At 40.5% G+C, this 13,557-nt stretch overlaps 1 protein-coding gene across 32 annotated transcripts in view; it reads left to right on the top strand.

Moving 5' to 3' along the window:
- Positions 1 to 13,557, top strand: part of lrrfip2 (LRR binding FLII interacting protein 2) — a 95,773-nt gene that overhangs the window by 28,469 nt on the left and 53,747 nt on the right. For 9 of the 32 annotated variants that reach the window (XM_033020223.1, XM_033020230.1, XM_033020222.1 and 6 more), the window contains 8 exons: positions 2,585 to 2,638; positions 4,570 to 4,635; positions 4,827 to 4,901; positions 6,752 to 6,799; positions 6,877 to 6,915; positions 11,027 to 11,083; positions 11,175 to 11,228; positions 12,390 to 12,452. The exons of 10 other annotated variants lie outside the window; for them this stretch is intronic. In XM_033020223.1, coding sequence (XP_032876114.1) covers positions 2,585 to 2,638; positions 4,570 to 4,635; positions 4,827 to 4,901; positions 6,752 to 6,799; positions 6,877 to 6,915; positions 11,027 to 11,083; positions 11,175 to 11,228; positions 12,390 to 12,452 — 456 coding nt within the window. The remainder of the gene's footprint in view (positions 1 to 2,584; positions 2,639 to 4,569; positions 4,636 to 4,826; positions 4,902 to 6,751; positions 6,800 to 6,876; positions 6,916 to 11,026; positions 11,084 to 11,174; positions 11,229 to 12,389; positions 12,453 to 13,557) is intronic. 13 more of the 32 variants (XM_033020236.1, XM_033020232.1, XM_033020221.1 and 10 more) reach the window with 12 other exon arrangements.

Here is a 13,557-nt window from a genome sequence, read left to right as displayed (position 1 = left end):
AAACTTGTTTTTTTGTTTACTCAATCACTTCATTGCAGTAAATCTCAGAATGCTAACAGCATGGGAGGACTTAATTTCCCCAGTCAATCTACACAGGCACAGTGCAAGACCATCCAACCAGCATCACTGCACTTTTACCACTCTCACACTTCTCACCTACTTTTTGACGAAGAATGTCTTCAGACTGCTGAAGAAGGGTCTCGACCCAAAATGACAGATCATATCAGTTTAACTTGACATCGTGTTCGGCACAAAGATTGTGGGGCGAAAGGACCATTGCTGTGCTGTACAGTTCTTTGTTCTACATTCTATGTCTTATGCACAAGATGCTCTTGATTTTATTGTTCTTTACATTGTGACCATTTGGTAAACTCCCTCAATTTCCGTGGTTCACTAAGCCACATTTGTTTATAGGGTTTCTTTTGCCTTCATCTTCAACTATCAACTTTACTTATTCAAATATGTCTCCTCATGCCCTCTCTGAACATACTATGTCCACAAAATTCACTCCCTGCTGCCTCAATCCTATTTCTGATTAATAACTAACCATATCTTCTCATCCTGGCTCCCTGGTAGCTAATATTCAAATCAGTTCTGGTACTGTACCCATCTCCAGATCTGTCCTCATCATCCTTTGAATTAGGACACTTTTGGCTGTGTTAAAGAAAGTAAAAGAGAAGGAAGAATGTGCTAACATGAAAGCAGGAATATTTTTGATGCAACTTGTTTTGTCATGATTCTTTGCTTTTAAATTTGTAATTTTTTGTTGTAAAGAGTAGCCCCAGTATAATGATTTGTATAAAGCTGAAGTTGATTCATCTGAGGATACAAAAAACTGCAGATACTAGAATCATGAGCAAAAAATCAAAGTGCTGGAGTAACTCATTGGAGGCAATGGACAAGCGCTACATGGGGTCAGAATGTTGCTTTAGACTTGATGCGGAGAAATTGAGCATAAGGGGATTGTGTCCTTGCAAGAGACGGTGTGAGAAGGTGTAGTCAAGGTAGCTGTGAGAGTCTAAATAAGGGTCCTGACCTGGCCATTCCCTTACAGATGATGCCTTTGTTTTTTAATTAATTTGAAGTTGAATTCGGCTTTTGGCCATAATAGGCCGAAGTCAGCACGGTTTTTTAAGGAATTGATGGCTTTGTGGCCATATTTGTGGATGATATGAAGATAGTTGGAGGGGCAGGTAGTGTAGAGAAAGTCGAGACTCAACAAATGGATTTGGACAAGTTGGGAGAGTGGGCAAAGAATTAATACCGCATAGCAAAGTGTACGGTCATGCACTTTGTTGCAGGAATAAAGGCGTAGATTTTCTAAATAGGGATTCAGAAATTGGAGATGCAAAAGAACCTGGGAGTGCTGGTGAAGGATTCCCAAAATGTTAGTTTGCAAGTTGAATCGGAAGTAAGGAAGGCAAATGCAATGTTAACATTTATTTGGAGAGGAATAGAATATAAAAACATGGATGTAATGTTGAGGCTTTATAAGGTGCTGGTCAGACAGTATTTGGAGGATTGTGAGCAGTTTGGGCCCCATATCTGAGGAAGGATGTGCTGGCATTGAAGAGGGTCCAGAGGAGATTTAAGTGAATGATATCGAGGATGGTTGGGGTAATGAATCATGAGTGTTTGACACTACTGGGAATGTACTCACTGGAATTTAGAAGGATGAGGGGATACATCATTGAAATTTACCAAATATTGAAAGGCCTCGAGAGAGTGGATGTGGAGAGGATGTTTCCACTAGTGGGAGAGTCCAGGACAAGAGAGAATAACCTCAGAATAAAAGGATGTACCTTTAGAAAGGAGATGAGGAGGAATTTTTTTATTCAAAGGGTGGTGAACCTGTGGAATTCATTGCCACAGGCGACTGTGGAAATCAGGTCTTTGGGTATTTTTATTGGGGAGATTGACAAATTCTTGATTAGTGTGTCAAAGATTATGGGGAGAAGGCAGGAGAATGGGGTTGAGAGGGAAAGATAGATCAGCCGTGATTGAATGGTTGAGTAGACTCGATGGGCAGAATGGCATAATACTGCTCCTATAACTTATGAACTAATATCTGATCATTATTAATTTATTGCTGGACCAATATTGAAACAAAAAGATTAAATGTGTCCACATTTTTTTTTACACAATTTTCCAAAAAGGACAAAAAATGAAAAATAAACAAAAAATTTAAGAAAAGAGCTTTATTTGTCAATAAATACCTCATCCTTGTTAAGTAATGTATCTCAGTATTGGTTAATTGGGCTCATATGGGTACAGGTTGGGAATTTCAAGGCAGAGACACCTCTTTACATTAAATGGACAAATGGTTTCACCCCTTTTGGTATCACTCATTTCCATTAACAACAGTTCCAGGCAATTTTTTATTTATTTACAACTGTCCTGAAATGCCACTCCATTTCTCTCAACAAAATTCTCAAATCCTCTTCTCTTTCGTGCATCTTACTAATGAATTTATACATGCACATCTGTGTTTGTGCTTTCATGCTTTAAACGGCGATTTTTTTACTTTTTATTTTTTGCTTATTTATTATTCATGCATCTTATTTTCCTTTCCGTGGATTTGTAGTCATTATCTCGTGACAAAGACAAGTCTGCTCAACTCAAGAAAACCTCACGATCTGTATGTAAACTGTTGGATTATTTAAAAAACACTATCTTGCGTATTTTAGTGTGAAGAAAATAGAGAACCCTTAATTGTTTTTGTGGGGAATTGGCCTGCAAAATAAAACATTTTATACACAATCTCAAAATATTTTGGTGTGTAAGGATATGTGAATGTGGTGTGTGTCTGTGTATACCAGGAAACTGCGATTTTAATTACATATTTCCAATATACATTAGTATATTTCTTATATCAGCAATAAATATCATATACCATGCTATTTAAATCAAGCTAGAACTGGTAACTATATTTACAATATTACACCATAAGGACGAGGCGGCAGCAAAATGCTGTAGATGAAAAAAACTTGGATTAAATTTCCATGAATAAAAATACGCTTTATCACTTGGTAATTTTTGTTCAATGTAGATGATGTGTTTGCAAATCTATATGCGAGTCATGTGATCTGACCCAGTCCATGAACTTGAAAAAGGAGATCAAAGAATTGAGACATGTCCTCAGGCAATATCTCAGACCAAAGGGTTAGAGCTGTTAATCGAATTCAAAAGAACAATCAAATGAGTTTTGTTCCGTTACTTAGTATACAGATGGACTGGCAAATTCACTTGCAATTTAAATAATAAGGACCTTTAAACAAAAAATTCACACGGACATAGAGGGATATGGATCACGTGCAGGCAGATGAGATTAGTTTATCATTGCAACATGTTCAGCACCATTACATTATGGGCCAAAAGGCCTGTTCTTGTGCTGTGCTTTTCCATGTTCTATGACAAAATATTTGCTTCCTTTGGCTTTTTTCTAATCCTATGCCCAGCTGCAGAGTAATACCTTGGGTGAGGCAATATAAACAAACAGGGCTTATTAGATGGACAAAATATTTCCTCTTGGATCACCTTCAGAGATGGGGGAAGAGTAATAATGAGATATCTGCTACAAACTAGAATCAGTCCGGCTCCTTTTTGAGGATATGAGTAGTTTTGCTTCACACTTGACTTGAATATAACACATGTATCAATGTGTAAACTGATAGCAATTAAAATCACTTGCAGGAATTTGACTGAAAGTACTATTGTTTGAAAGGTCCAAATAATTGGTTGTTACTAAAATTAAACGTTCACATTTTATGTAGTGTACAGTGTAATATCAATCAACCTTAAGGAAGACACAACCTCTTATATTGATGTCGCCGGAGAGGTTAAAGAGGTGGATCTTCCGGCGGATGAAATACAGCTGGGGTCCGTTGCAGGTCTGGGTTAGTGAGGCCTGAAGTCCAGGGAGTGTCGATGTGAGGTCCTGTTGGTGCCGGCGCATCGCGACCAGGGTGGATCTCAATGCCCGGTTGGAGAATTGCTGGGTATGCCGGTGGATAGCCAGTCGGTACCGATGGTCCGGTTGGGGTCCGAACTGGGAGGTAGGGAACTGGAGCTGGAAGCCGTGGGGTATGAGATGATGGCGCAGACAGGACCCGAGGAAGCAGATGTGGCTGTGGTATCGAGTCTGGGTAAGGGTATGGTCGTACAGTTGGAGGGCAGGGGGGATCAGGGTCTGAAGAAGGGTTTCGGCCCGAAACGTCGCCTATTTCCTTCGCTCCATAGATGCTGCTGCACCCGCTGAGTTCCTCCAGCAATTTTGTGTACCCTCTTATATTGATGTTGAACTACCTCTCCAATCCAGCTGTTTGTGTCTACAGTTTAAACCAGTTCCTTCTTACACATACTGTACCATCTTAAATCTACTTGATAAACCAATGATTGTAGATCAAAAATTTAATGTTGTGTTAATTTTGAGGCAGGAATTTAAATCTCTGATTTTTATAAATGCCACAACTTGGCTACTTTGCGAACAATGTTGAGTTAAGTACGGTGAACTTTGAGTAATTTCAATTTTTTAACTTAATTTTGCTTCCATTTATTTTTCATTGCCAGAGTTCAGTTTACAGCAATGCTCAGGCAGCCAGGAAGAAGCTCTCAACTTCCAGTAATGATATCTTGGTTAGTTAATTAATCAGTTTACTGTAAACCTACCATAACTTTTTTTTCTTGTGAATTTTCTATTCCTCCTTTGAACTGCAAATATTGTTCTCCATTTTTGTGGGGTGGCTATGATTTAGTAACTTATATTTGTTAATTTGAAAATATGCAAGCTTGATTTACTTTTTTTCTCTATGATTTGTTTTTCACAGAGTGGCATATACCACGACAAAAGGAAGTACAGCACCTTGTCTAGCTCTAAATCTTTCTCTTCCTCTTATACTCGGGTCTGTCTTTTTATTTTTGCTATTTACTGCTCTAAAATATCACATGCCAAGTTGACTTGGAGATTTAGCTGCTAATGCAATAGCTCTTTTCAATTTGGAGACTCATATTTTCGATAAATTAGATGAAATATTTATATGTTTCATTTTTAATTCTGGCTTTGAGTCCTGTAAGAATGGAGAGTATGAAAATTTATGAATAAACATTAGGCATGTTGAAGTTTTATTCATTCGTATATACCTTGAGATAACTTTTAAAAAGGTCTAGATGTATTTCTATAAAAATAGATGCACAGTTGCCAGTTAATTTGAAAAACCTTTAGACAGCTTTGAAAACTAGTTCAAAATTAATGGCTATAAATGTTGTTTTTCAGCTGCAAATTGATTTGCTTATGTCAACTTAGGCTAAAATTACATTCTTCTCCTGCTTGTTATATGGTGGTACCATGCAGCCTGTAAATAGGCCATTCGACCTACCATCCTATGCCAACCATCAAGCACCCATCTACACTCATCCCACCATTCCTCTTGGCTTTTTCATCAACTCTCTCTCTCCACCAGTCTCCTTTCACCAATCGATACTGGAGGCAATGTACAGCAGAAAATTAATTTGGTAATCAGCTTGTGTCTGGCATGTGGAGGAAACTGGAGCACCTTCGAAAAACTCAATTGGCCGTTTTGAACATTCAAACTGTGCACAGACAGCAACTAAGGTCAAAACTGAGTCTCTGTAGTTATAAGGCAGCAAAACTAATTGCTTTGCCTATGCACTGCCCAACAACTGCATAATATTTGAAATCTTTCTGGTTTCTTTACAAAACAATTTAGGCTCCATTTGAATTTGCTACAAATGAGCACATAACTATTTCTGATCAACTGATGCACCATGAATTGGAAACTGTAGCACTGTTAGTTTCCAATTATTGTCCAAGGTCTTCGTTTTCCTCTAATAGTCATAATGTGTACATTCATTTACTCTCTCAATCTACCAAAGATGCCCAAGATCCCATTTCATGGTCCCCATTGCACAATCTTATGTAGGAATTCATTAGTAGAACTATCAACCCATCAGCTTCCACAATTTGATCTAACTTTTCTACAGGTGTTTTATGTTGTATGTTTTATGTGGCACCCTCAATGGCAGGTATCCTTCGTGTGATAGATATGAATGATTATCCACTAAATGATTCATTGCTAAACGGATCTTTATGTAGTTGTTAGGAAAACACTTAGTTATCGCATACCCATACTTGCTTTAATACACACTCTCTTAAACATAGAACAAACAACAGTGCCGCAAAGGAACAGGTGCTTTGGCTCACCAAAATGCCAATTTATTGAAACCCATCTGCCTGGCATGGTCTGTATCCTTCAATTCCCTGTCTGTTCAGGTATCTTTCTAAATGTATCTAATACATTGCAGTTGTATCTGCATCTTCCAGGCACCCTCCCTCTTATTGTGACAAGAAAAAGATTGCTCTTTTAAACTTTCCTTTTCCCACCTTCCAGGCACCCTAGTACTTCACATTTACACCCCGGGAAAAAGACTCCTACTATATATCCTATGTAGAGTCCTAAAGTCATACAGCGTGGAAACTGGTCCTTTCTCCCAATTTGCCATTGCTGACCAACATGTTCATCTACACTAGTCCCACCCGCTTGCAATGGTCCTTTTCCTTCAGAGCCCATCCATGTAACCGTCCATCTACCTCTCTTGTATACCTCTTTAAAAATATATATATTCCTGTTGTAAAATGTTGTTTTTCAAACGATGTACTGGGGTTAATATTTTAATGGATAATTAAGAATATGTTCATTCATTTTGATTCACCCTCCTTTAATTTCCAATTTAGCCTTCCTCTCTGTACAGTGCACCAATCATAACAACCAAGAGTTACAGGGTTAGTATGATTCATTGATCGTATCATTGCAGTGAGAATAATATTTCACTTGTATGAACACATCTTTCCTTGTTTAGGCATCTTATGACACCGGACTAACTCGAAGTCAGAGTTTGGTTGGTATACATTTTCTGCATGTGTTGCAGTTGAAATGTAGAGCAATGTTGATTGTCCATAACAAGTCAATGTTTCTGAAGCAGAATTTTTTTGTAAACAATAATGAAGAACTCAACCTAACGCAGCGTTAGTAAAAAAACAGGTTTTGTGATAACCAGCATGAGTTTGTGGCATGAAAGCAGTGCTTTTTGACGTACATTAAATCTTGTGTTATGATTCTTCAGAACCCCAATGTTTATTAACAAAGCAGCTTTAGTTAATAAACGTTAAAGTTATAATATTGTATAACATAGAACAGAACAGCATAGGAACAGGCCCTTTGGCCTATAATGTCTATGCCGAACATGATATTAAATTAAACTAATCTCTTCTGCTTGCATATGATCCATATCCATCCATTCCCAACATATCCACGTGCCTGGTTAAAAGCCTCTTAAATACGACTCTCCTGTGTGCCACCACCACTACCATACCTGCAACATGACTTCCTGATTCTTATACTAAATGCACCGACCAATTAAGTCATGCATACCATATGCCTTCTTTACCACTCTATCTGTTTGTGTTGCCATTTTCAGGCTGTGATTTTTGACCCCAAGAACCTTCTGTCCATCAATGCTGTTAATGGTCTTGTCATTAACTGTGCAGTTCCCCCTTGCCTCCCCTTACACCCCTTCCCCTGTACCTCCTTATAGCAGACAGACCTGCTGATGCCTCTTCCAGCCCCAACATACGACACCATCCCAAGGCGAGCCCTTCTTCACCTACTGCATGGTCCTGTTGAAACAGTTATTGCCCACTGGGGACAGGCTGCGGCCAACAACAGGATGTGCTCAGTTACAGTGGGTCTCTCTCCCCTCCCACCTGCTGCTGCTGCTTCCTGTTGGCCCGTCGCTTTGTCCTCTACCTGCTGCCTCCTCCTCCTCCTTCTCCTGTCACTCTGTCCAGTTGGCCTCTCCCCATAGCCACCCCCTCCCCTTCTTCTGGAGACACTGACGTACTTCATCTTGGAAGATGTTGGTGACTGTGGGGGAGGAGGAGGAGGAGGGGGAAAGGGGGAGGCCCAGTGGACAGAGCGATGGGAGAAGGCGAAGGAGCAAGCGACAGTGGAGGGGAACCGAAGCAGAGTGGACAGAGCAACAGTCGTAGGAGGTGGAGCGGGGCGGCAGGTGGATGGGGAGAGAGCCCTATGGTAACCGAGCACGTTGTGTTGTTGGCGGTTCTAACCAAAAGAAACTTAATCAAAATACTATTTTTGTGTTAATTTTGTAGAAAAATGGCGTTTGCTATTGTGGAATCCGAATCTCACCCCTAGTCTTTCTCCCATTGACACAATGTTTATATAATGTGATTTTCTATAACACAAGTTTGGACAGATACATGAATAGGAAGGATTTAGGGGGCTTTGGCCTAAATGCAGGCAAATGGGACTAGCCCAGGATGCCAACAGAAGGAGGTGGCAGTGGTCAAGCAGGAAGTGTACAAAGCCACCGCTGACAGCAGAAGCAGCAGCAGGTGAGAGAGCAGGGAGCAGTCCCACGGTGACAGAGTGTGTCTTATCAGCGGCCTGAGAAAAGCACTGTCTCCAGGGGCTACAATGTGAGCTGCAACAACAGCTGTGTCACTGGGCCGTGTGGTGGGTGAAGGGCTCACTGGTGCACCTTGCGAGTCGGGTGTACGGGTCTAAACGGTTGGAGAGATGGCGTTAGCCGTGGGTGGCGTGGGCAGGTCGGTCTGCTATATCTAAAATCCTTTATAAAGGTGTCTGTTAAAATGAAGGTTTACAGAACTGTTCTTGCTGTCTTCCATGTCCTTCTTGGTGAAAACAGATGCATTGTACTAGTTTACTACCTTGCCCACATCCCCAGTCACCAAGCACAAATTTCCTCTGTTATCCTTTTACTCTTAATATGCCGAGAATCTCTTCTAAGATTTTCCTTTACCTTGCCTGTTAGCTCCATTTCATTTCCACTTTTTGCCCTCCTGATTGGTTTTTAAGTCGTCCTCCCAATCTTGTACTCTGACAGGGACTTGCCTATATCTGGCATATGCCTCCTTTATTCTGAGCAGCGTCTTAACATGTCTCATAAACCAGGGTTCCCAAACTTGCCAGCCTTGTTCTTCACTTCAACAGGAACATGCTGTATCTGTCCTCTTGCTATCTGGCATTTTAATCAACCTCTGCAGGCTCCCCCGCCTAATGCTACTGAAATTGGCTATGAACCAGTTGGTAGTCCTTCAAACGGTTCTAAGGTCAAACCACATCATGGACTTGGGATATGAAGTCTTGTGTTAATGATGCATTATCTAGGTTAGCATTTCAATAAATATGACAGTATATTGCTCAATATACTTTTTCAGATGAGATATTAAAATCAATTTGATTAGTTACAGATGATTTCATGTCATGTAACTAATCTGATGCCTATAATAATGAAGCACTTCTCTGTACTGCAACAGAGCCACAGCCCAGGTAATTGCCGACACCCCTGGAGAACAATGTCAACTGCAACTTTCTGACTCGGAGCTAAGGCAACTGCTGACCACACCTCTTGGCTGTTGGAGCCTGAAAGCAACTCCAACTTCAATTAACTCCGGTTTTTAGGGGCCTTTAATTATGTAAATTGACTTTAGTAAAATGACTTTAGTCATTACTGACTTTAGACACTACTGACCGACATCTACTACAACCCCACTGACTCCCTTGGCTCTCTGGATCTACTGACCGACATCTACTACAACCCCAATGACTCCCATGGCTATCTGGACTACACTTCTTCCCACCCTGCTTCCTGTAAGGACTCTATCCCCTACTCCCAATTCCTCCATCTACGCCATTTATAGATGAGGCTCTCACCAGGATCTCTTCTATATCCCGTAGCTCCGCTCTCACTCCCCATCCCCCCCCACTCGTAACAAGGACAGAGTCCCCCTTGTCCTCACCTTCCACCCTACCAGCCGTTACATACAATAGATAATCCTCCGACATTTTCGCCACCTCCGAAATCTCCGGATCACACCACCGGCCACATCTTCCCATCTCCTCTCCTTTCGGCTTTCCGCAGAGACCGCTTCCTCCGTAACTCCCTAGTCAATTCATCCCTTCCTACCCAAACCACCCCCTCCCCTGGTACTTTCCCTTGCAACCGCAGGAAATGTTACACTTGTTGCTTTACCTCCCCCCTCGACTCCATCCAAGGACCCAAGCAATCTTTCCAGGTGAGGCAAAGGTTCACCTGCACCTCCTCCAACCTCATCTATTGCATCCGCTGCTCTAGGTGTCAACTGCTCTACATCGGTGAGACCAAGCACAGGCTTGGCGATCGCTTCGCCCAATACCTCCGCACAGTTCGCATTAAGAAACCTGATCTCCCGGTGGCTCGGCACTTCAACTCCCCTTCCCTTTCTGTCCTGGGCCTCCTCCATGGCCAGAGTGAGTCCCACCACAAATTGGAGGAGCAGCGCCTCATATTTCGCTTGGGTGGTTTACACCACAGCGGTTTGAACATTGACTTCTCCAATTTCAGGTAGTCCTTGCTTTCTCCCTCCTTCCCCTCCCCTTCCCAGATCTCCCACAGCCCACTGTCTCCGCCTCTTCCTTTCTTCTTTCCCTCTTCCCCCCCATCCCCACATCAGTCTGAAGAAGGGTCTCAACCCAAAACGCCACCTTTTCCTTCCCTCCATAAGATGCTGCCTCACCCGCTGAGTTTCTCCAGCATTTTTGTCTACCTTAGTAAATCCATGCTCATTTACAAAGGATAAAATGAACCTGATAGGAAACGGTCTTAAATGGTGCAATAAAACAGTAAAATGACTTTGTATTTATTTATCGTAACATACAAAAATCAAAATACTACTTACGTTAAGCTAAAACAGAATGTGTAAACAATATTCTGCTGTTTGTTAATTAACTTTTTATCAGAATATGGATGGGTCTTAAGCCTGAAGTTTTGGAATGTTTGGTGAAACATTTGGCTCATTTAAAGTTTGTAAGGATGTTTACTTGTGTGTAAACAGAATTAGTGGCTATTATGCTATCAGTTTGGCTGCTTCCAAGTTGAAGCATATTTCTCTGATAGCTAAATATTTGCCCATAATCTATATTTGTAGGCATCATTGAATGATGAGGGACTTCACAGTCGTGATTGGAGATATAACTCAAGAACTGTAAGTTTCCTGTATTGAGTACATGACACATTTAAAGGAAATAACTTACTAAACAGTGGCATAATTTCTTAAATGTTGGCTTTTTCCACAGCCAACTGGAAGCAGCTTTGCTTCCCAAGCAAGCTCAATGCATAATAGCCCATGGGTAAGAATCGTGTCCAAGCATGATGAATCATTTCCAATTTATGCATGGTTATTGATTAAAAGTGTAACAAAAAAGAATAAGATGTTGCAGCAGACATCTACTTAAATATAAATCTATAAATAGATAGTGAATGGTAAAAATTACACTTTTGGAAACTACTTGATTGAGTTGAGCTGTGTAAGGTTTTCAGAACATACAGTAAATAGTAGGAGCAGGAAGAAACCATTGAGTAACCTTTGGCATTCAATAGGATCATGGCAGATCCACTACTTTGTCCACTTTCATGCTCAATTCAGATCTCACTTAATACATTTCAGAATTCAAGGTCTAGTGCTCCAATTTCACCAGCCACCTGAGATCTCATTGGGTCTTCCAAGAATGCAAATGTACTGATAGAAAATGCTGGAGTAACTCAGAGGGTCAGGCGGCATCTCTGGAGAACAGGGATGGGTGATGTTTTGGGTCGGGACCCTTTTTGAGACCCCCTTCCTGGTTTCCATGTTCTCCAGAGATGCTGCCTGACCCACTGAGTTACTCCAGAACTTTGTCTCTTTTTGTTAACTAGCACCTGCAGTTCCTTGTTTATGCTTTATGCAAATGTGCTGCATAAGTCATCAAATAACTTCTTGATATCACATATTTTATTATAGATGGCAGCATTTTTTTTTTCAACCTCTATTGTCAATCTCTTCCCTTCTGCCTTAAATAGTGGGGTCACATTTACTATTGAAGTGAAAGTGAACGAGTAGAGGATCAGGCTGAACGTCCTACTCTTGCTTCCATTTCTTTTGTTGTGGGACTCTTGGTTCTCCAACATTTTTGGGAGAGATATTTGTCTTCTGGCTGGGCAGACCAACATGTAGTTTCATTCCTCTGTTATTTCCTTACTGTCCATGATCAACTATGCTCGTTTCATCTTTAGGAGACCCAAATTTGGTCCCCTAATATAGTGCTTTCCATTGGAATTAAATGACTTCTAGAACTGCATTTTTAAATTAAAGACTTATTTCATTTGCATGGTCGTGTGGAAAATTTGTACTTTTATGAGAAAAGACCTGTTAAGATGCTTTTTGAAACAGGACGAGTATCTTACTGTGTAATGAATTGACATTATGGTCATCAAGACTGGCTTTATATTTTGTTTACCTAAATTGTTTGTAGAATTCAGATGATGAAACATTGAGCACCATGTCCCAAGATAGCCAGGAGCATTGTGACAATATGGTGAGCTCTTTTCATGCATGTGGAAGTGCATTCTATGGTTGGAGCTTGTGGTTATGTTTCATTTTTATAAACAACATGGCTGGTAAGAATTGTTGCATTAGGCAAAGTAGTGGTGCATGAAGTCTGCTGCTTTTAAGATGGCAATTCATTGTAATCTCTTGTTACAGAGCCGTATATAAAAGAAATGAGAAAAGACCAAAAATGCTTTTCAGTATCTATAAAGAGACCAGGCAGTTTCAATTTTGTATAAAACTCTTTAAAATCTGAACAGTAAACCAAAATATAGGCAAACCTTATAGTAGAAAAATAGAAATGATTAATAGACACCCTCTTGGAGCAATTGAGTAGGTTAATTGATTAAAATATTAAATTAAATATTAAAATACTATTATGTACTTGCTGATTAGCTCATTTATTGAGCAAGTTTTTATTAACTGTTCCTTCATGGAATTATTCATCCAATAATCTGAAGCTTGCTGATGAGATACGGTGAATTGTGTAGAGTCATGTAGTAATATTCGAGACAACTGTATATCTGCTCATTTTTTTGCTATTTACCATGCTGGCTGAAGGAAACAGGAGATCAGAAAAAGGCAAAGGCAGTAGATCAAGACTAATCCTTCACTAAATATCGAGGGAGAAAGTTAATGCTGCTGGTATATTAGCAGTTCTCTATAATTGTCAAAGTGTAAAAATACAATTGTGAAACCAGTCAACCATTTAGTTTAGAGATACAGTGTAGAAACAGGCTCTTCGCCCCACCAAGTCCGCGCCGACCTGTACATTAGTTCTATGTTATTGGACTTTCACATCCTACACACTCGGGGCAATTTACATAAGCCAATGAACCTACAAACATGCATGTCTTTGGAATGTGGGAGGAAACCGGAGCACCCAGGGAAAACCCACGCGGTCACGGAGAATGTCCAAACACCGTACAGAGAGCATTCGTGGTCAGGATCGAAGCTGGTTCTATGATGCTGTGAAGCAGCTGCCCTACAACTGTTCTACCGTGCTGCCCCAAATTTTAATAAATTTTCTCTTGGGATCTGTAGTGAACATCTTGGATAATTATGTAGTCCCTTTCATGATCTCCAACTAAGGT

The sequence above is a fragment of the Amblyraja radiata genome, chromosome 4 (assembly GCF_010909765.2).
Source record: "Amblyraja radiata isolate CabotCenter1 chromosome 4, sAmbRad1.1.pri, whole genome shotgun sequence".
Taxonomy (NCBI): Eukaryota; Metazoa; Chordata; class Chondrichthyes; order Rajiformes; family Rajidae; genus Amblyraja; species Amblyraja radiata.
The sequence above is the reverse complement of the archived record's forward strand: the minus strand, read 5'-3'. Positions and strand labels throughout refer to the sequence as shown.